This window comes from Cyprinodon variegatus, unplaced genomic scaffold (assembly GCF_000732505.1).
Source record: "Cyprinodon variegatus isolate N-32 unplaced genomic scaffold, C_variegatus-1.0 Scaffold37, whole genome shotgun sequence".
NCBI classification, from domain to species: Eukaryota; Metazoa; Chordata; class Actinopteri; order Cyprinodontiformes; family Cyprinodontidae; genus Cyprinodon; species Cyprinodon variegatus.
In genome coordinates this window covers 2,116,944-2,140,927 of record NW_015150490.1, presented here as the reverse complement: position 1 = coordinate 2,140,927, position 23,984 = coordinate 2,116,944, and the positions used below count along the sequence as shown (strand labels likewise).

The window sequence follows — 23,984 nt, the reverse complement described above, 5'->3', positions numbered from 1 at the left end:
GCAACTTTTTACGTGCCCGAGGGGTCCCCTCATTAATGGAGGAGCAGAAGGTCATTAAAACAAGAGAGCTAGTCCCATATTAAACTGAAATAAAATGTAAAAATCTTTAAAAAAAAAAAAATTTTTCAGTGGCCCTAATCCTCTTCCGTAAGTTACTCCTCTAAGTTAGCCTGATAAACCAGACTAAATGTGAGAATAAATCTGTAATTTTGTCTTGCCCTGATAAATGAGACATTGTAAGATTGTTGATGAGAACAACCCGTTGTTTTTCAAACCATGTCTGTGCCTATTGGCCAACGGTCTGACCAATGAGCGCAACTGACTGTGACGTAGTAAACGTGACAGAAAGCTGATGGAGGAGTGTAAACAACAGCCTGTTGGTAAAACGGCGAATACATCCTTCTTAAAAATGAATGGCGTAGAGCCTCTTCCTGCTCACTTTTCAACAAAAAAACCAACTCTAATCCTTCCAAAACTGATTCCAAAACTGAGTCAAACCAGAACTTTTCAATAGTTGTTGCTATCTTCCTTGTTGTGCTTTCTCCAGCGTCACACAGCTTTATCGTCATGCCCTAGAAACCCCACCCGCTTTGCATCCAGAAATCCAAAACACATCTCTGCGATGTGATTGGCCAGCCAGTTCTAGGGCCTGGGACATTGATCGAGGCTAGACCACTCACGGGCTAAAATGATTTTGGCCGCTGGCAGGTGGGGCTAGTTTACTGGACTACCTCTAAGTGGGTCGCTCTGTGAGCTAAAGTTATGTTTTACAGTCTCTATACTCCAGGTAACAATTAATCGATTACTAAATTAGTTGATTAATCATGATTAATCCAATTAATTGTTTCACCCCCAGTTACGTGTTTTATAAATGATCTTTAAGCCTAAAAATCTGAAAAGTGTTGAGCACATTTCTTTTCAGCTCCTATTAAACATCAATTTGTGAAGCTGCCTTTTAATTTATTTTAGAAATTTATTCTTTACTATTTGTTGAATGTTAAAATGATAGTATTGTGACTAAGCATTTCCAATTTAAACTTTAGAGAAACAAAGAGTTTATTTACCTTCTTCTCTGTCATGCCCACCTCTTTCTTCTTTCTCTTTAGGCTTTTTGCTAATTGATCCCACTCCTATTACTTTTCTTTTATTTCATAATAGGAGAGTCTGTTCATATCTCCCCTTAATATGCAAAATATCAGATTGATGTTCTGCTGATCCACCTGCAGCTACGCACCAGCGCAGCAGTGATGCTGCATTTTATGGGGTAGAAAACACTCTGCCCACCGGCCTGTTGGGCTTCACACTCCTGCTGTTTGGGAATTCTTTCAAACCTCTCTATAACTACTCCATCCTCACCTTCAAAGGTTGCACTCTGTCTGCTGGAGGGAGTGTATGCACATAGTGCTGACTCAAGGTCCTTCAACAGACAGTTTTCTTTCGTATATTTGCAATTAGGAAGGGAAATGTTTTAAAAAAAACGCTGTTTTCAAGACCATTTCCTAATGAAAATGAGTGCAGCTGGCTAATTTTAGCTCAATGGAATAATTGTTGTATATTTTCATTTAGTTTCGGTCAAATAGCCTGATGGTTCCTTCTGAAATTATAACTTGTGTGATTTAAGATAAGATGTGGTTAGCTGAGCTGCAGGTTCTATGGTCAAAGCCAACAAAAGATATTAAATGATCCCCTCAGCTGCTACTTGTAAAAAAAATGTACTGTTTTTATGGAAAAAATGTCCATTAACATATTAATTGATGAAATATTTATTACTTTCATAAATCACCATGGTATAAGCAGGATAAAGGTCAGTTTATGTTCAGGCTATCCAATTTTTTCTTAAAAATCAAAAAAGGAAATTACCTCAGTTGTTTCTGTTTTCATTTCGAAATAAATGAAAAAAACATAAAATAAAGATGATTTTCCTTTTTCTGTCCTCAGCATTTATAAAAAGATAAATTTTGGGATTTTGTGTGTTCCTTTTGGTGTTTTGTTCTTTTGAGCTGAAAGAAAGAGACAGGTTCTCAGATGGTCTGCAAATACTGTTAAATATTTCAAAATAAAATTCAAAATAAGCGCGTTACATAATGTAAACCCGAAGAAAAAGTAATTGAGGCATAGAGCTGTTGTGAATAAAAAAAGTTGACATTTTTACATATGCTGTGATAGTTTGTTGTAGAAACATGAGCTTTATTACGCTGTGTGTTTTATTGATGGAACATGAAAGACCAAAGGCTGTATGCAGATCCTGTAAGCTAGAAATGTAGAAGATGCATTTTATGGAGACTGTGCTCATCAAGCAAAACATTTAAAATAAATGTATATATTTTTAAATAATCACTCAAGTTTATCGTTGTACACAGGAATACAGTTAAGCAACATGGTAGACCTATTAACCCACCTGCGCAGAGACAGGACGTAGGATTTGTATGTTGCTTCTAGTGAACCACAGGGGTTTACACCTGGGTTGTAGCATATGTCTTCTGATAGCTAAACTTGAAATTACACAGGTTTTATGCATTACTGGCAGAATTAAAAGTGATGAGTCTTCAGAGCTCTAGCACAAGTAAATGTACAAAATAATCAAACTCGGCATGCAAAAAGAATTGCGTCTTTCAAAGGTGCTAAATGGAGCATCTTATCCAGATAGTACGTCTGCTGTGATGAATATACAATACGGGGCGTTTGAACGCTACTGTGAAAACGTTACTTTATCTTCAGTGAGACAGATTTGCTCCTAAATGGCTCCATCCTTTAAGGAGACAGTGCTAGACAAGCAAATATCTGATTCACAATCATTTATCATGCATAGTGAGGCCAATATATACAAGTTGTATTACATTGTTTAATTCAATTTTAATAAGTCACTATTAAGATCAATGAGAATGAATGCTGACATTAATTTTGTTGTTTTATTTCGCTCTTCCAATGCCACATTTGAAATCTGATTGTAGAGCTGGACAGAATTATAAGATCGCCTTACATCACAAACTGTAGGACCATTGGTATTTTGCAAAAAAATAAAAAATTCATGCATAGTAGGATGTTAAAAACCATGTTCGAGGCTGCAAACACTTTCAATTGTGCATTTACTCCTCACTCATGTCCTCATAAATTGGCCTCTTCTAAGGCTCTATTTATTTTATATCCACACTTAATATAAATTATATTTTCATTTACCTCTTCTCGCAATTTGCCACGCTGCAAATCTGAACAGATGCAAGCCCCTCCTTTATAGGGGCGTTTCCATGTTTTAATAATAATCTATCGTGTCGTAACCTGAAAAGTTCCCCTTTTTTATTCACTTGACAACTTTATGCCTCAGTGACCTTTTTCCTCAGGCTTATTATGGATTTTAGTATTAAATATTTACCAGCTTACCAGAACCTGTCTTCAGCTTTCTACAAAATGCCAGAAGGAATAGACAAAATCCAAAGTGGGCTGTTTTCATTAAGTGTTTCTCTATTTTCATGTCTCAACACTGGGGACAGGAAAGACAAATCAGCTCTGTTTTGATTTGGAAATGAAAAAAAACGGGATAACTGAAGTAATTTCCTTTTTTGGTTTTGGGTTTTCAGGGAAAAAACTAAAATGCCTGACCGTACATGAACCATAAAGCCCTCTGCGGTGTCCGTTATCAGAAGCAACTGTCCTTTGCTGCATGACAGACGGTTTACACCTTTGAGTGATCTATTCATTTCTGATAATGGACAACTCATCATGTTTATTTTGAGATGAGCCTAACCGATCTCCAATATGGGCTGCTGGATTTTTTTGAGGCCTCTATGTACCTATATTGCTTTTTCTCTGTTTAGACAATAAAAACGACACAATTATTAAAAATATTACAATGGTCTAATTTTTAACAAAAAAAAAACATTTATTAAAGGATCAAACATGATAGCAAATGGATATGGTGGCAGTGCATGTGATTTCAATGCTGCTAGATCCACAAAGAATTGGCAAACACATGAATGTATCAGTACGTTGTTAACCTAGTACTTGGTCTGTGTGTTTCTATACATTTTAGCTCACTGTACTGTAATTGTTTTGTTGTTAGTCTAAGTATGTAGTTTTAGGTTTTATTGGGTGGCTTTTACAGTCTGTGTTGGGAGGCAGATGAAAAATAGCCCTCTACCTAATCCTGGCATATTGACAGAATATTATTGATATGCACTGCCACAGTAATTGATAATTCAAACTACAAAAAAAAGGCTATTTAAAGACCTATACAGTTCTTAAGGTTTTCGTTTTTTCGCTTTTTTTGTGTTTAAGTTTCAGATTTAGGGTTAGATGCCACCTTATGTTTGTCTGTTAAAATGCAATCCACATAAAATAGCTAGATGTCAGTGATAATAACAGGGAGAAACGTTAAAAATGTTGAACGTGGTTAAAGAGAAAGTACACTTATCTCTTTAAATTATGTTGATTACATGAATAATTAAGCTGAGCATTTTTATTAAAATTACAGGTGGTATCAAAGAGTTAACTTTATCTGGGTTAGCTAGAATATGTGGAAAGCAGTCGGGATTTGCAGCACATTAAATGTAAATCCACAAGAACTCAAACAATCCGGTTTACACATGTGCACCCAGCTCTAATTAGTGCAGCGAGCCCTGTGGACTCCAGTGCAACACCACTAAGTAATAAATATTCTAAATGAGATGGAAACTATGGTTTAGTTTCATCCCAACAGATGTTACTTTTCCACCACTAGCTCTCTCTTCATCTCATGCTGCTGTGCTCATTAACTGCCTGCTCTCTATTTCTCATTGCATAACAGATAGACAATTACACAATAGTCCCATTTATGCCAGGGTTTACTTCAGGACTCTGTCATGCTGCACATCTCTCTCAGACCAGGCAGAGCCAGCAGGGGGACATTTTTTTTTTATCTGCATCACTTTTAATAACAACTGATCTGGGATTTTGTTAATAGATGATGGGAAGGCAAAATGAAAATGGAGTGAGTGCTGTGAGGTTTTGACGCATAACGATGTATTGAATTGTCAGCAGCCGTTTTGTGCTGCAGGGCCCGTCCATGTTTGTCACCAACCGCTGCTTTGTTTGACATTCTTGCAGAGGCCCCAGCTTCCAAGTCAGGCCAGAGCTACTCTGGAGCTCCTCGTATCCAGAGGCAGGAACAAGTCATCCACCTCTCACCAAAGAAGGGTAGCCAGGTCAGAATTAAAACATTTTGTGAAATGTTTTTCTTTCTGGTTATATGTATTTTTTATATAAAAGAAATTAAAATTCTGTTATTTATTTGTTTGTCCTGGCAGTCAGATGGCCCTTACTCTGGTCACTCCAGCAGTAACACTCTGTCCAGCACCGCTTCCAGTGGTGGCCACAGTGACAGTGACAAATGGTATGACCTGGGAACAGGAGGAGGGTCCAGCGGCGACCAGGGGGAGCCGGAACCAAACGGCCTGGGAGGAGGAGGCTACCTCCAGGGTGCCTCAGCCGACAGCGGAATCGACACTGGCTCTTACGGAGCCTCCCATCATTCCCATCCCCATTCCCACCATGGCAGCACTGCCTCCCTGCTGGCCCCCAGTGGGAGCAGAGAAAGCAGGGAACGCTCTTCGTCTCCGTGGCACAGTCCGACTGAGGGGGGTCGAAGGATGCTGGAGAGGTCACCTGCTGCTGCTGAGTCTCCAGGTCCTCCAGCAGAAAGAAGCCATGAATCGGTGGGTCGAAGCCCACCGACCCATCTTCTGGTTAGGGACAGCAGTACTTTCAGCCTGGGTGACGGTGGATCACATTCAAGGTCAGTTTGTGCAAATAACTGTAAATTTGCATTTCAGAAAAATAGAAAATTATATTCTGTGTATGAATGTTTTTTTAATGGATTGTATTTTTTAGGAGGCCTGTGCGTAATTTGTGTTCTATGGCAGACCTCTAATAGTAGACCATTTTAGCAGCAAAGTGCTGTCGTTTGCTGTAAATCCAAAGATTTTTTTCCATCTATATGTTTCTCCATGTTTTATTCGACACAACATGGCAATCCATCTGGATCCTGCATCCCCTACACAGATGAGGCTGTTCTGAACCTCCTCTTATGTCAACACAACTAGCTCAATCGGTTTTTGTTTGGCAGAGGACTCGCATTCCTGAGATTTCCATTCATGCTGTTTTAAACTGACCCCTCTTTAATAATCAAGACCCGAGAATGGGATCTTTAAAGTAGCTGGAAAAAAATAAATCCTATAACCTGGAAAAGGAATTCAGTGTTTGGTTGAATTACATGCGAAGTACACCCCAGCTTTCTTTGAACTGAACAATAATTCATGGAAGGTTGTGGTTCTGGGTTTGCTGGCAGACACATGATCCAGCCAGAGGTAAGAATCTAAAGCAGATGGTAAAACACAAACTGCTTAAAGTTATTAACTCAATGAAGAAATTGTTGACCTGTTTTTACTCTTTAATGTATTTCTTTACTGTTTTATTGCTTTATAATTGTGCCATCATTTAACTATCTGCTTACAATCAGCCTAAACAAACACGTAGATTAGTCAAAGTATATTGAAAAGCAACAGTAGTTTCATAAATGTGTGAAATTAAATCAAAGTTTTATCTCTCCTTTTTACGAAGTTGAGCTTATTTTTTTTTGGGGGGGGGATTTGACTCATTTATTTCATATCTTATCTCAACACGTGTCTGGCCACTGCAGTGTCATTCCTGTTCTCATTACTTGTGCCAAAATTTCTTCAGCCAAGAAGATCACATACTGTACCAGACAGCTTCCTTCTCAGCAAGACTTTTCTTCAAACCGAGGATAAAGAGCAAATTTAATTCCTTCTTATCTTTCCACATTAGGCCTCAGGAAATGTGGAACACATGTCCTACTTTTCATAACAGAGTTTGTGTTTCTTCCTGATGGAGCAGGTTCATTATAGCCAATCAAGCGAATGAGTGACCTGAGCATCATTTGTGCTGTTGTTAGACTCATTGTATTATATTGTATTCCAAATGATAAATACACAATGCACCTGTTTATATTTGATTAGGTTACATCAATTTGCAGCCATTTAAGAGAGGCAGTACTTCAACATTTTAGAAAGTAGTCATACAAGAAATTACTTTAGTAAAAAACGTATTTTGTAAAGAAGCTACTGAGGCACTGAGTAATTGTTGCATGATTTGCATAATTTAATGTTTAGGAATGCTGTGGTCAGACTGAGAATATGATGAAGTTCTGATATTTTAAAGACTAAAATACATTAAATACAAATTAATTATTACAAAATAACAAAATAATACTGAAGAAATACTTTTTCAAATACTCCAACAAAAAATGTATTAAACCAATACCTGTAGAGAGAATTGTACTTCAGCTGACAATATATGTTTTTTTTTCTGCATGTTAACCTGATCTGTGAACAGATAAAGTTACTAAGAGGACAGAGTAGTTAGAGATGTTACTCAAAAAGGTGCAGCAATACTTCACAAGAGGAAAAGTGGGAAGTATGGTGCAGTAAAATTATTTCTACAAGTTTTCTTTTTCTCATAATTACATATCATCAAGTAAATAAAGTAACCATGCTTGTGAAGTGGAGGAAAAGGGACACATGGTAAATTTCTATTTTTTAAACATGTGTCTGATGTTAGTGTCCAGCTCCTTTCGAGGCTGAGCTTTTCACAACCACTGCAGCTCCTGCTTTGCTCTGAATGGGACCTTTGATACAGGGTTATAGCACAGTATGAAATTGTGAGGATTTTACTGTCAAAATTTTAATAATCTGTATAAATACCTCATTTCTAATCCTACTGTCTACATCTTTCCTCTTACTGTTCCTTCATTTTACCCTTTGGTGTGACTCTGTTTTGCTTTTTCCTTATCCTTTCCACAGAGTTCTTCCTTTTGTATTTTTCTTCCTTTCTTTCCGCCTTCCTTGTTTCCTACCTCCTTGCATCCTCTCCTTTCCTTACTTGCTGTTTAACCTTCCATATCTACAGTTTTCTCTTATTTTTTCTGCCCTTTCTTTCACTTTTTGCTTCTTTTCTTACCCTGGTTTTATTTGATTATTACTTTTTCTGCCATTTTCTTTCCTCCCTTTCTGTTTTTGTGTGTTCAACTTGAACGCTGTAGACAAATTGATATTGAATATTAGTATTTATTTATAGACACAGACAGGAAGAAGAACTTGGAGTTATTTACTCCTGACCTGCCTGCAGTGCTCTTTGCTCGTCATAAAGCTGTTTACAGAAGAACAGAACAGCCGTTCATTTAACTGAGAAGAATTTACTCAAAGTTCGACCTTGTTTTCCTGATTATGTTTGTTATAAAGGAGGAAGTTTAATATTTATCGAAATGGGTTGATTATAAAAGCTTCACCTTCCTATTCAAATTTTATTTTAAATCTGTAGATGATTTTCTCCACTTCAAAGAATTGAGTATTTCAAGGTGGCCCGTTGCACATAACTGAAGGAAATTTAAAAAAAAAGTTTGCAAGGTTTTCTACTTTTTAAGGATTTATTACTGCTATTGATATTCATAGATGGTAGATTTGACTTTATGGAAACGGGAACCATTTACTTCTGGTTTTCTACACATGGTGAGAATTTTAAGAGAAAAATATATCATCAGTCTTTGTTTCTTTTCAGGCACTCTGGCCACAGTTCGCCCAGGGAGGAGTCATCGCCTTCAGCCACCTCCCCTTCATCTCAGTCTTCAATCTCACCCGGGCCCAAGAGCTTCTACCCCCGTCAGGGAGCTCAGTCCAAATACCTGATTGGCTGGAGGAAACCGGGCTCCACCATCAACTCTGTGGACTTTGGAGACACACGGAAGTAAGGATGAGCAAATGATAGACAGCAAATCTCAACATTTCATCAAATTTTTGGTCACATGTTGCACAAAAACATGTTTGAACATTTTTGCTCAGTTTGTTTTTATATTTATATATGATTTCCTTCTTCAAGTCATCACCTACAGCCTTAAGCTGAAGCTAAACAGACTGCTTTCTGGTTTGTTTAAAAATGACCTGCGCAGTGAAGCAGAAATTACCGTAGCTGTCTACGGTATTTGGTTTTATAATAGATACTTTCACCAAAGACAATTTAAAGAAACTATGAATGTTAAATCTCCAATCTAGTCAGAAACTCTGGTGAAAACATTAACCCCAGCCCCAGGTCATTTTGATGTCACATTTTGTTTCACATCTAACAGCAAGCTTATTTGTAAACAAAACCCAACATGTTGTACGTCTTTATAACCAAGCGATCCTAAAGAAAACGACCAACTGAACCTTAAGCCAACTATACTCTACAGATAACCACTAATCTGTCATTAAATTACAACTTCTTACCTTATTTTCATCTTCTTTCTGCTTTCCAAAACACCTTCTATCCTGGCATGAAAGGGCTCATTTTGTTTTTAACACTCCACAGAAAAGTAATATCCAGTTGTATTCCCCATAAAATAAAATCAGGTGTCGTAATAATCCACCAAAGCTAGTTATTTTTCCATGAAAAGGTAAGATATATCAGCATAAAAGCACTTTTTTTCCCTGTACCTTCTGACATAATGTCCACCATTTTTGATTACAGTATATGCATTACATGGGCTTATTTACCAATCCACTTGCTCCTAAAATCAAGCAGAAGTTATTTTCTCAGTCCACAATTCGTCAGAAATGTCCCTAACATAAGAAACGCCGTTCCAAGGTGCATCATTGTAGTTTTTACGCAGCTGGAACTCAGCAACTCAGTGACAAATCAAACTTTGATTTACATATTTTTTAACCAATAAGATAAGTTTTGCAATAAAGTGTAGGAGTGAGTTAAAAAGATTATGTTTGTTTATGTTTCAAAGGAGGGAGAGGAGAAATAACTGGAATTATCATACGAAATGCATAGTCAGAACTCTGTAGCTGAACATTTGAAATATAATAAAATAAAGGGCTTGAATGAGAATTTGTGTAAAACTGCCTTTAGAAATGTTTTTTATGCTCAAATTTGTCATAAAATTAAAATATTCCAGTTTGGCAATTTTGGTCCCAATTAGGATCAGATGTTCCAATTTAACCTTTTGCATAAAAAATGGGTCACAGTTTAACGATGCTTACTACTACAGATTTGAAATATGGCTTAGTTGCTGTCCACATCATAACAAACCAGTTAAGTAAATTGGAATAGATCAATTATGAATTAGAACTAAGATATAGAACATTCAAAATAAAGCTCTATTAATGTTCAAAATTATACTTTTGGGTATAGCTCAAGTTTTGTAAAACAGACTTGCAGGCCATTTGGGGCTGCACTTTGTGCACAAGCTATAAAAAGGTGGAAGCTAAGGGTTAAGTGTTAAATTTATCAGATTAAATAATACAAAAACATAGAAATAACTTCAAGATACAGTAGTCATGTTGGTGTTTTACAAATATTAATAAAGGGGATCTTCTCAAATAAGTTTTTATATAAGACCTTTGAAGGTGGACATGCAGGTCTGTGCTGAAATAATTTTATCATTTGTTTTAAAGCACCTTAAAGGAATAGTCCACCCAAAACATGATTAGCCTTCATTTTCTACTCACCCCCATGCTGAACAACACTCTGGAGTACTTTTTTGATATCTCAAATGCATCTGGAGATCTGGGAGGCTTCTTGCTGTCTGCTGACATTCAAATAATGGAGGTCTATGGTGACCGAGACAGAAAGGTCCATAAAAGTCCACAAAAAACGTGTCAATATTCCTCCATACTGCTCGTCCAATGTATTCCAAGTGTCCTGAGTGGGTAGCATCCAGAATTTACTCGAAACAAAGTCATTTAGAATGTTTTTAGAGCATAAACAGTAGTGTATAGGATTTCCTGAAAGCGCGCACATGCGCGCTCACGACGCTACGGAAGCCGGCAGACCAAACCAGATGAAAGTGCGCATTCAGCGTCTGCTCTGCCAATAATGCAAGCGTAGAAGAAGAAATGTGCTGTTTACCTGTGCAAAGAAAGAAACAACGAAAGAAAAATGTCTGAGGACTTCAGTGTTGAGGAAGAGCATGAGTTCTTTGCCGAGCTGAATGCGCTGGTTTGGTCTGCCGGCTTCCGTAGCGTCGTGAACGCGCATGTGCGCGCTTTCAGGAAATCCTATACACTACTGTTTATGCTCTAAAAACATTCTAAATGACTTCGTTTCGAGTAAATTCTGGATGCTACCCACTCAGGACACTTGGAATACATTGGACGAGCAGTATGGAGGAATATTGACACGTTTTTGTGGACTTTTATGGACCTTTCTTTCTCGGTCACCATAGACCTCCATTATTTGAATGTCAGCAGACAGCAAGAAGCCTCCCAGATCTCCAGATGCATTTGAGATATCAAAAAAGTACTCCAGAGTGTTGTTCAGCATGGGGGTGAGTAGAAAATGAAGGCTAATCATGTTTTGGGTGTACTATTCCTTTAATAGTCAAAAGAATCCTCAAGCCTGCATGAACAAGAATAGCAATGGGAGACCTGCTATGAAAAACCGCCAGAGTAAAATATAGATAGATGTAGGCAGATTAATAATTAGACTTCAGCCATGATTCCCTCTGCCAGACATTTGTTTGTGGAATAATTAAGGTCTGGCATGAAAAAAAAAAAAAAAAAATTGTTATTATTATTTGCAGGAGTTTCACAACTAAACTTTCAGTTTAGATTTTAACAGAGGTTTGCTGCCATGTTGAGTTCGATAGAGCCTTTTTTTTCATTTGATATAAAGTATATTATGAGGACAAGAGATAGAAAGTGACACAGTCACATATGTAACAGTATATTGATTACCACTTGCATCATTTTTGTTTTACCAAATGCTTCACAGATGTTTCTATTATATTAAATCAACTCTATTGTCTTTTTCTTTATAGTTAAAATTATGTTTGACCATTTAAGTACATGTTTGAGATCTGGTTTTTGGATTCTACTGCTTCATTTAATAAATCTTCATTAAAAATAGCCTTTTATTATAACCCCATTCTTTTATTTCTTGAGTTTTTATATTTACAGTCTGGGTTAGTTCTATTCCTTTTTATTTCAGTTGGACTGTCGAAATAACCCTTAGACTTTCCAATTGACTCATGATTTATTAGATATAAATTCCATCACATATTCCCATTAGTAACAGCAAAGCTGGTTCTTGATCGCCTCCATGTGGCTGAGAGATGTACAGCAGGAACTTTAATATGTTACATGAATGGATTTTTCTGAGCATATGTGCTTCCTCCCACATGATTTGCATGTACTGTCTGATTGTTCTTAATTACTTTGGGTTTCTGCTTTTAGGAAATCTCCAGGGGAAAGTGGAGAAGGGGCCCCAAGCCCAACCGCAAGGCCGACTCTTAGAGACATGCACTCCCCCCAGGCTCACGCGAAATCTACTGTGGAGGAAGATCTGAAGAGACACCCTGCTCACGACACTCCACCCCCTCCACGAAAACACAAGGAAAAGGTATCTTCAAACACAAGCAGATAGGCAACAAAAATAGGATTTTAATGAACTCATCACCAGCCTCACCCTGTACCCTTCAATCTGACCCAGCACGGCCAGAAGTCCCCTCCCAGCCAGCCGCTCAGCCGCCGCCGCTCGCTGCACCGCACACTGTCAGACGAGAGCATCTATCGTGGTCAGCGGCTGCCCTCCCTCAGCGACTCCATCACTGAGCCCAACCTCAGTACGGATGTCCTGTTCAGCTGCTCCACCCTTCCTCGCTCTCCCACCACTCGGGGAGTGCCCCTCAGACGGCCTTCCTATAAGCTAGGAGTCAAACTCCATGGTAAGGAAGACTTTTTATTGCATGTATCTTTGTGTGTTTCATTTTAATTCTTTGACTTAAGTTTTAAATGTCAAAAAAGAAAAAGTCAAAATTAAAGAGCAGTAATTTCTGCCCTGCTTTGATTAAAAAAGCAAAATGTCTAAAGATGTGAAATTCCGTTTTTAAATTTACTCCTCTTTACAATTTGAATTAACAGGGGATCTTTCAGCATCTGACACATCATTGGTGGATTTGGTGGAGCGTCATCGGGGACCCCTCCCTCAGGAACTGATGCCCCTCCCATCTTCAGGTAGAGACAGTCCTCTTGAGTGGACTCACCTGGTGGATGTGGCCAGTACCTTCGAGAATGAGAGAAACACACATTACAGTAAAATACAAATACTTGTTCTACCACTTCAAGCAAATCAACACACAGACTTCTGTTGATCTACTTTAAAAAAAAAAAAAACTCATACTTTCCTTTCTCCTTCCAGTCCAGAGAAGTTATGTGTTTGGGGATTCAAACCACCGAAGCAGTGCAGCATCCATACCTCAGCACATCGAGCTGCAGCCTGCGCCACTGTCACGACCCTCATCCAGGTCGAGTCATGCAGCCTTTTTTTGTCTGTTTTCACCACATCGGCTGTCTGACTGTTTTCTGTGAAATTATGAGCTGAGCTTCATGAAAGTCTCTTCTGTTTTTTTAACTGGGATTTATTTGTATTTCTATAGTGAGGGTCACATAGGGCTTGAGAGGAAGGTGACCAAGCTGGAGGCCATGGTGAAGATGCTCCAGGAGGACCTGAAGAAGGTGAGACACAAACAGTAACTTATTTTCACAGAAATAATTCTTCATGTTTTACTTTTATTTTGGGTTCAAACTTGATTGATTGGAATCAGAAACACAAGATTGGATCCATTTCAGGGAAAATAGAAAACCAAATTGGTTTTACACAGTATCGTAATATTAGTGATTCAGTATTCAGCTCAGTCTGCAGTAATGGAAGAAACCATTCCAGTATTCATAGTAAATTAAGTTTCTTTTTAATGTTCATGGTTGAAATGATTGTTTAGCTCGGCAGCTAAGAAAACAACCCAAACAGTTATTGATGCTGCTTCTATAAACATATAGAGCTTTACATCACCGGAAATATTTTCTATTTTATTTTAAAGGGCCTTACTGCTCTAATAGGTTTACCTTCTTTAAGAAACCTGGTTGATTTAAACCTAATTTGTTGCTTTTTCTAAAATGATTATCAACGGTGTATTATTTAATCGTTTGAGGATTTTTATTTATTTTGATTTATTTTCAGGTCTAGAAACATAAATTTAGATACAGGTATAGGAGAACAATTTTGTACTTAGAACTTGTTGTCTGTTCTTTTCTATTACCTAAAAGATGAGCATCAAAATAGCTTTAAAAGACACAAATTTTAAGTCTGATTTATTTTTATATCTTATTCTTTGAATTGTCATATAAAAGGTTTTCTGAAACTGTTTCAGTATCAGATACCGCACAAAACACTGAACCCCTCATTTAGTTATTTGTTTCTAGTTAAGGGTATTACCTCACAATCTATGATAATCTAAAGTCAGTATAGGATTATCTGAACCTGAACCTTTTAATTGGAAATACGTGTTCTACAATAATTTCTCCTGAATATAATAAAAATCTGCTGGAATAAATTTGTTTTAGAAATGTTAGTTTGGAAATGTTTTACATACATAAACAAGTTTTACTTGTGTGATTACTTGTTAGATTATACTTTAACCGCAACACATCTGATAAACAATAAAATGTTCATTTTTAGTACATTGATAATGGGCAGAGTAAGAGTCACAGACTTTGTTCTCATTTATAAAATTTATCAGCTATGAAATTTACTCATGTTGGTTTTTGTGTTGTCAATGTAAACTGATTAAAATCTGTCCTCAAAGCTTTTCAGTGTAGCAGTGATTCTCTGTGATGATATTTTTAGATAAACACAAAAAAACCTATCGGTCTTTAGAAAGTAGGCAGTTATTTTATACCAATTCGAAAGGAGATTATTTTCTAAAGTCATCGATCAACTGAAACATTTTGAACTAAACACTAAATAGTTTGTGGAAAACTGTTCCTGAACTTTGTCTTAAACCATAGTAAAACGTAGTAGTGGCAGCCTCATGACCTGACACTGAATTTCTTCATCAAGCAGAGAGAAGCCAGGCTGGGTTGATGAAATACAGAATACAAGGCTCGATGTTTACCATTGCCCGATCTCCCGGGGCAAGTAGTTTTTATTGTCGGGAGAGTACATATTTCATTGCATTTGCCTGCCGGGCAGGTGCAATGATCACAAAAAACAATTTATTATCACTCAAAATTACTTTAAAATCACCGACATTTGCTGAAAACCCACAAGAGTTGCCGGCGCCATTTTTGTTGTTTTGTACACATTCTCGCATGATTTTCCGCTAGATGGTGTGATCTTTGTCCGGGAATTGGCGTCACAGAAGCGGTGGAGAACTGGTGGAAAGATGGTGATAGAGCCAAACGACTAGGATTCAACTCTTGGGGAAAGAATTCTGCAGAGCAGCAGCTGGATGATGAATTTAATCTATACTATAATACACGCTAGATTAAAAATGATCAGTCAGGGATTAGGAAAATAATAATTATATGCGCACAGTGTAAATATTTCTATCATATGGCAGTCTTCTGTACAGTGGTCATACATTAAAAATGTTCATTCAATTTTTTTCTCTTAGACATTGGAGTGGTGCATTTAAATGTTATAGAGCTAAACATGTTAAATTGGTGAGTAGTAGTAGTGTAAGTTTTTAACCTGTCAAGTTTTTTTAAGCTTTCCAAGCACACAACAGTTTAAAGCAAAGTTTAGTTTGAAAATAATGTGCAGGAAGGATTGAAAAGCATGTTATACTGGGCAAGTACAAATTGTTTCTGGGCAAATTAAATGTGAAAGCAACTTGCCCAAAGGGCAAGTGGTAAAAATCCTAAACGTCAACCCCTGGAGCAGTTTTTAAAGAAAGTCTGTTAAAGGTTTTGAAAGGCGAGACGGAGATAGATATTTACCCCATGGCAACCACACATTTAAAAATTACTGTTCAGATCAATTTGCCTTTATTTTTTGCAATGGCCTAGACCTCATCCAGGCCTAAATTCAGTTTAGAATGTGTATCAAGACATTCAGATGTTCAAACATTCTCCATTCAACTTGACTGAGGCTGACCTACTTTCCAAAGACGAGTCAGTTGTGTAGACGTATCAGGCTGGTACAGACAAACCCTGAAAGGCTTCTGCTGTAACTGAGGGTACAAATAGTTCTACAAAGTATTGAATCTATCAGAATACAAAAGCACCAGTTGTTCAGCTTTTGATGTGTAAAAACTGTAGTAAAATCATGTGTCCTCCTCTTTCCACTTCGGAAATATGATACCTGTTGATCTATTAGGCAACATTCCTTCACATTAAGGTCTGTGGTTCTAGTTTGACTTAAGTTCACAGGCATGAATACTTCTGCATAGCATTGTACAGGGACCTCCATCCACCCGCTCGCTCGTTTAACAACAAGCTAATTTGAACTCTGTTTTATTTAATTACATGCAGTTCTACCCTGGAGAACTGTTGTGGATTCATTCTCTGACTTTTCTCTTTTTGTGCAGGAGCGGGAAGAAAAAATACGACTTCAGTCTCAGATCAAGAGGCTCTGGGAGGACAACCAGAGACTTCAGGAGGAGTCCCAGACATCTGCTGCCAAGCTCAAGAAGTTCACAGAGTGGGTCTTCAACACCATTGACATGAACTGAGCTGCTGCACTCACAGCTCATCTGCACACAGTTTAGAAGAGGCAGACGGGGAACCTCTAAACCCCTTCTGCATTCTTCCATTGGTCTGATATCCCCTCAACTTCTTTGAACTTTCCTGTTATGTTTGGAGGATGAAATTTGTGGAACTCATTTCTACTTGTTTGCCTTCCCCTATTTCATTCAATGGCCAAACAGATCTCCTCCTCCTCATTCTCAAGATGTTGACTTTCGCACTTATTCCACTGGATTGAAATGAAGAACCGTCTCCTTTGTGGCGCTCTCCTCCTTTCAGACCAACGTTTGGCCTTTTACACATCGATTTGTTCATTTTCCTTCTCCCACTTCTTTTAAAACATCTTTCACCTGCTCTGAAAAAGCAAACCTTGTTTGTGCCAAATCAAAGAAGCCTCAGCAGGGAGTCGCTCAGGCACCCCTTCTTAAAAGAGGACAACTTAAACGCCACACAGACGTGCGTCACAGATCTGCTGCAGCAGCAGACAACTACACATATATCTAAATCCACAACATAGTTCAAGAGAGATGCTTCAACTGCATGTTAAAGGTTGAATCTGTTTTTTTGTTCTTTGCATCTAAAATGTCTGGACGTCCAGCTTCAGTCATGTTTATCTTCCGTTTTACCCCCCCTTCATTCAGATCTTTTTTTATACACACTAACACCTGAAACAGGAGTGTATTAAAAGCCATTGGCAAGCAGTGCCATAAAACCAAGACTGATCCAGTGCTAATCGGTCCATCTCAGTTCTACGTGTCTTAAAAGCAATAGGAAGAAGCCCGGACTTCTGGGTTTGTCTGAAAAGAACCTCGAGTCGAGAAAAATAAACACCCAATATGGATATTGTATGTTTGCAAGAACGAAAAGCTGCACAAGAGCCTTCATCCCCTTCCTCTACGAAAAAGGAAAATAAGGACTCATCATCTCACTGCCTGAACGAGGAGAGCCGGCTGATTTTAAGATAACGGACACTTTTTGGCTGGAATGAAGGGAGTCTTTTTAATCCCACGTTAATTTATTTCCTTGTATTATAATTCCAATAAATGAGTTGTTCTATTCGTACAGTACAACTGATATTAGTGTTTAGTTCTTAAAGACTAATGTTCAATAGTTATATTATTTAAATGGCTTTCTTTTCCTAACTTTACCTAAAGCCTGACTATATGCTTTTTATTCTGCATTTTGTTGTATTCGTGGTGCCCAAGCCTGCTGTTGTGTTGCTTACAGTGCCATCTAGTGGTGACCAGTGAAAACGTCATGATTTGTAAATGTGCTGCATACCACCTGTATTTTTTTCTTTAATTAATTTTTCCCCCCAATGCTTCTTGATTTGAGTCAAAAAAAAAAACTCTTAGAAATAGAATGAGAATAATAAGCAGCTAGCAGTAAGAGACAATCAGAGGTAGATTTTTATTTAAACAAAAAGGAGCAGAATTAGTGTAGATGTGTCTGTATTTGTGCATTACGTCTACAGTTTTCCTCAGGTTCAAGGGGACAAAATATTGTCAGAAAGTACATTTGCACATGGTAAAGAGTATATGTTCTAAGGATGTGAAACGTGTTGCCATAGTGAGAATGTCCATAAGTCTACCCAGTCGTGCCTACAGTACACTTGTTTTAGGTCAATTACTCGCAGGCAGAACAGGGACGTGCCTTTGAAACAGCATCAGGGGAGCAGATAAAAGGGAAAGCCTCTTGATCTTCATCTGGATACTGTAACACCCCATTTTCTTTTTGTTAAAACCCCCTTCACACGGATTTTAGTTCGCTGTCGTGAGGCATTAAATGTGTCTGAGGCAAGGAGGCAGGTCAGTAAAGTGAGACACGGTGTTTTCACACACATTTTTGGATATGTGTGCCTTCACATTCCTTTTAGTGGTGGGGAAATTCCGACACACAAACCTAGAAGTAAATATTAGCGGACAGTCTGCCTATAAACATAAAGAAGGTAAATAAAGAGTCACAATGAAACCCTGATTTTACCCTACTTTGTTAAAACGGTAGATTTGTGTCATAACATTAGGAAACCATGATAAACCTAAAACCATATGCTTTAAATTTAAAAGCAAACAAATCTGTAAATTAAAAAGCCTGCCACATCCATGGTTCCATTAGACTGCATATCTTTACATTCATGATGCTGATATTCAGTCAAAATGTGTCATTTTCTTCAGCAGGATTAACTTCATCTTGACTTATCTGCATTACAATTGATCCCTAAATCCACCAGATGGCGAAAAATCTCACTTTTCAGCTTTAAAGCAGAATTTTGACTGTTTTGGGTCAAAACTGAAAAGTAGGACTAGTTTTGAATAAATACACACTGACCAAAGGTTTATTTTCCCTGTGAAGAAAAGTGATGCTTCACCCAATACTTTCTATTCTGGGTGATTTGATAGTACATGACCTGTACTCATTGGAAAGGTGTCTTTTTAATCCATTTATTCCATCTCCTGACAGATGACCAGGTACAGTTTGATCCTCTCTAACCTTTAAACAAATAAAGGCTTTAACAACGAAAAAAATGAGCCAGTTTAAGGAAACTTCTATTATAAAAGCAGTGTTTATTCTCATTTATAACTTTAAATTATGGCATAGTGCTCGAGACTAAAAGCTGAAACTGAATCAAAAGAATATTTAAAGTGTGCACATATTTAAAGAAAATATGTTTCCATCTTAAAAAATGTGTTTTGCAGCTAAGGAACACAGACGGATGACATGTTAATGGGGTAGTTCCTGAACGTGCCACTAAAAGCTGGTAATTTCACATGTGTTTACCGTCGCTGTATTTCTACACCCAGATTTGATCTCAAAATGCCTGAACTTTCTTAGTAGAGATGTATGATTGTAGAGTTGACCACCCTGCAGTGTTTACCATAGATTTAGAGAAACATGAATGTAGAACAAAGCAAGCTTAAAGATAAGAGATGTTTTCTAATAACCAACACACCAATAGAGAGAGGACTCTCAGCATCACTATCGGTTCTGTTTTAAGAATCTTGTCCATCTTTAACAGCTATAATCATACCAGTAGATAATTAGCATTTCTTCTGATTTAAACAGTTTTATATGATATTGAAATAAGCCCGTGGGAAATTCTTGATCTACAAAGATTAATCTTTATTCAAACCTCCATGTTTAATAATCAGTGGCATCATTCGTTTCATTACTGTACCTGGTTTTTCTAATGAAGAATGACATTATGTAAACCTGTAAAGTTTTTTTTTTGTGTGAGAGAGAATGTTGAATTATTTTACTCATTTGCTTTCTTTGTTTAGTTTTTTTTTTTTGCTTAACTGATGTATATTTGAAATGTGAATGTAAAGATGTTTCGGTCCATTTGGTGAGATCTGTTATGGAGATCCTTTGCACAGTGTTCACATGTTTCGGATATAAGAAGGGTTGTTTTTCTTTCCAGTGCAATTTTGTCTAGATTTTGCCGTGCAGCTCCCGTCCATCAATAGAGATGCTTAATTTTATTCCCTTCATAAAAATAAAATCCCTTATTTTTTTCACCCTGAATGCACCACTGATCAGGTGGCAAAAGGGAAGAACAGACGGGATGTTGCATGTTTCGTCGGGATGCTTGTCACGCACAGCTTGAGAGTTCAGTGACTGCAGCAGGAGAGGGAGGATACTTAATGCTCAGAGATGCAGGCGGCGCTGCTTTGTCAGCTCGCTCCTCTTCCAAGAGCAAACTTAGCTGTATGCTGATCAGCTCCCACAGCATGAAGAGGGGACCAGAAGTTTTACACGATTGATAAAAAATATATATATATACTGTTTACATCCCAGATTCATTGTCTTTGTAAGATGTAAAAGTATGACCAAGACATTTGCAGTGATCAAAGTATTAAAAGTTTCTGAAATAAATAAATGCCATATTAGTTTGACGTCCTGTTGTTTGTTCCTGATGTGGTGATAATGGCCCATTCCGCCAGAAAGGCAGAGTGGATTTATCGGTTCTCTCCTGTGCTGGTCTTGTCTAAATGTACCTTGCATGGAGGAGAGGCTGAAAGAAGTTGGATCTGACCTGTGGAAGCCTCAGGCTCCCACTGTTCTTCTCACTGATTCATCTGATTGGATTTTAGCTGCTCCCACGGCAAGAAACAATCGCTCCACCTGAATTTCCTGCTCACAGTATGCAGCTGCTGCTTGAATGGAGGAAAGGAAACTATACTTGCATATTAAAAAAAATAAATTTGTTTAAATCAGTTTTCTACAATTTGTAAAATTCTCAATTTTCAGCTTAAATAGAAATACAGAACTGCTTACTTGATATACATCTATTATAATTTTCATTTAAGTTTTTGCTAGTATTGTTTTAAAATGTGAAAATGTACAAGAGGCGTGAATACTGTATGTTGCAGGTTAGACTACTTAGTCTGATCCAAGAAAATAAAACCTGCACTATAGAACCGACAAAAGATTTAATAGAAATTCCAAATGTAACATTAAATACTTTTTTTCTAATTTGAAGAAATGTTTCTGATTTAAGTCCAGTTTTGTTACCCTTTGAAGATCTGTGAGCCTCATACCTCACAAGCAAAACAGAAGCACAATCAGGTGTACAGACCGGAGTTTGGGTGTGATTGCACACTTCTCTGAAAGAAAATCATATTTGATGAGATTGTTGGCCTGGAATAAATATACATCCAATCATACTAAAATAACAAGTTTGCTTTTTTCATCGGGGGAAGCAAAAACAGAGGTCCAGAACTGCTTCTATTTACCAAAAATGAAGGCTAAGCTAAAAGAAAGACCACGATTAAGCCTGATTTCATTCTGCATTCCCAGGCTTCCTTAATTCTTATGATTGCAGTGATGATATAGTTTTGGCAGACCGCCTTGATTGCAACTAGTTGCACCTGCAAACACAGTATGCCATCAATGAATTGCGTCAACCTTCAGAACCAAAGCTTTTACTGACAAATTTGTGACTGTAGTGATGATTTGCAAACAAGAGCTGCAGTTGTGAAAGTGATGCCCACAGGTGGGTGTGAGATCGTCTCTCAGCCCATCTTCAGTGATGCTCAAAGCTGTTTCTGTCATCAGAGGTTGAGTTCCTGCTGGGTCTTTATACAGAGAAGGTGTTTAATAAGGAGGTTGCAATGATTTATCCACCTCACAGGTGGAAAAAAGTGAATTTTAAATCACCTGGACCATGTTTATAAAGTGTTTTAGGCTTAATTATCCCAAACAGATGCAATCAGAATAAATCTACTTAATTTTTAAAGGCCTGTTAGAGTTAATATAAAGCCAGCCTTTTTTTTAGCTTCTTATAGTTTACATTATTCATTAGGTTGCTTATCAGTTTAACCTGAAACATTTATTGATTAAATGTTGAACAATTTGCTACAAGATCGACAAATTAGGATAAACTAACCAGCAGAGATAAATGCGCTGCTACACAGCGAATAGAACCAAATTGGACTTTATGTGTATCTAGATCTAATTATAATGAGCTGAACAGATTTTCCTGGAAGCATTAGGATTCATTTAAATTGTGCTGGATCATGTATAAATTGTGATGGAGTTTTTTTTTTTTTTTTGACAATAGTTGCAAATATCAGCTATAATCAAAAATTGAATCATCTTTCTGTTTGAAAGCATCCTTGCTTGGTTGCAGGAAGCAAATTGCAGCCTGTCATATGATTGTAGAGTGGCGGGGACAAAATTTAGAGCAAAAGTTTTCTGAAATGTTGCTTTGAAGCAGGAATATGATGCATAGAAGAGGATTAGGGCCACTGGAAAAAAAAAAGTTAACTGATTTTTAAAGTTTATTTCAGTTTAGTATTGGGAAAAGTCAGAATTCTGACTTTTTTCTTAGAATTCTGACTTTATTTTCGGAATTATGACTTTTTTTATTGTCAGAATTAGGTCAGAATTCTGAGAAAAAAAGTGAGAATTTTGAGATTAAAGTCAGAATTCTGAGAAAAAAGTGAGATTTCTGAGAAAGAAGTCAGAATTCTGAGAAAAAAGCCAGAATTCTGAGAAAAAAGGCAGAATTCTGACTTTTTTTCCATATTAAACTGAAATAAAATAATAAAAATCAGCTAACTTTTTTTTTTTCAGTGGCCTAATCCTCTTCCGTACATCTAAGTAGTAGCAACATACTGTAGAAATGTAAAAACTGTGTTAATAAAAAAAAATCCCGTAATACACTATTTACACATAATTTTTTTTTTGTTTCGACCTTTAATAAAAAAAAAAAATACTAATATCAGCTCCTTCCTGCTTTCTGTCTAAAAAGAACTGAACCCTTCCTGTTTAGCAGAACAATGAACCTATACCTCCAGACTCTTTTCTTCTTTCCCATGTATTGCGTACGGATCCTTAGTGCTTTTATCCCACACACTCCAGCAGCCCACATAAAACGCCTTCATGTCTCTGCAACTCTTTGGCTCTCAACAAGCACTCAAGAGCTGAGACCAGAGAAAGTCGAGATGTTTCGTTCTTCCATGGCAGAGCCTTGCTTCAGCGTCATCCGAGACGTGAGCAGCTCCTTTGCGGGTTTACACATCTCGCGTCAGCCACCGTTCTGTCTTGGCTTGCAGCATAATGCTCTCAGACACATCTTTGATTTCCTAACATTGCTTTTATGAATCTATTTACAAGGCTGATGACTGCCTCTATGATAAAAAGAATAAACTGAAAACACGTTAAACCATCTATAACATCTGCTTTAGGGTGGAATGCAATTTTTTCCTCATTTCCATGTACACTAAACATCCAGAACATCCAAAGGAAGATGGTAAAACAATAGATACTATATATTTCCCACATTATAGTTTTTTTTTTTTTTAGATGGGTTAAATATGAAAAAGATGTTTGATTGACTCAGAAACCTCTGCTCTTTAAGGCAAGGCAAGGCAAATTTATTTGTATAGCACAAATCAGTATAAAGACAATGCAAAGTGCTTTACATGATTAAAATATAGGAAAATAAAACAGAACCAAAGCAAGTAGGAAAAAAATAAAAAATGCAGAAGCAAGAAAGAACATTAAAAACAGTTGGACTAAAGAAAAAAAAAGTTGAACTTATGATGTTTCAGTTGAACTGTTTAACTAGAGCAGTCGAAGGCAATCCTAAACAATGTGTTTTTAGTCATGATTTAAAGGAACTCAGGCTTTCCACACTTTTACAGTTTTCTGGAAGTTTGTTCCAGATAAGTGGAGCATAGGAACTAAATTTAAAGAAGATATTAAACCATCTATCCGCTTTTTATGTATCAGGTCAGATTAAAATAGTTCTGTTCACAGTTAGAAGGGATCTACTAATGATGAGTTTGGAAAAGGTCATCCATCGCTGGATCATTACTGTTCTCCCTCTGTGGAAGGATTGTTGTCATGTTTCTTTTAATTTTCCAAAAGCTCCCTATATCTCTAACAAATATTTCCTTACTTATTTAAACAAACAAATATTATCATTCT

The 23,984-nt window shown here is 37.2% G+C and overlaps 1 protein-coding gene across 2 annotated transcripts in view; it reads left to right on the top strand.

Annotated features, from left to right (window-relative positions):
• LOC107081118 (signal-induced proliferation-associated 1-like protein 1) overlaps positions 1 to 20,427 on the top strand; it is a 41,671-nt gene extending 21,244 nt beyond the window's left edge. Inside the window, exons 15-23 of one of the 2 annotated variants that reach the window (XM_015369336.1) lie at positions 5,080 to 5,177; positions 5,280 to 5,767; positions 8,605 to 8,790; positions 12,261 to 12,426; positions 12,517 to 12,751; positions 12,948 to 13,040; positions 13,225 to 13,330; positions 13,463 to 13,541; positions 16,394 to 20,427. In XM_015369336.1, the coding sequence (XP_015224822.1) occupies positions 5,080 to 5,177; positions 5,280 to 5,767; positions 8,605 to 8,790; positions 12,261 to 12,426; positions 12,517 to 12,751; positions 12,948 to 13,040; positions 13,225 to 13,330; positions 13,463 to 13,541; positions 16,394 to 16,537 (1,595 nt within the window). In that variant the 3' untranslated portion in view covers positions 16,538 to 20,427. Of the gene's footprint in view, positions 1 to 5,079; positions 5,178 to 5,279; positions 5,768 to 8,604; positions 8,791 to 12,260; positions 12,427 to 12,516; positions 12,752 to 12,947; positions 13,119 to 13,224; positions 13,331 to 13,462; positions 13,542 to 16,393 lie in introns of both variants that reach the window. The other variant, XM_015369331.1, reaches the window with a different exon arrangement.
• The last annotated feature ends 3,557 nt before the right edge of the window (positions 20,428 to 23,984 follow it).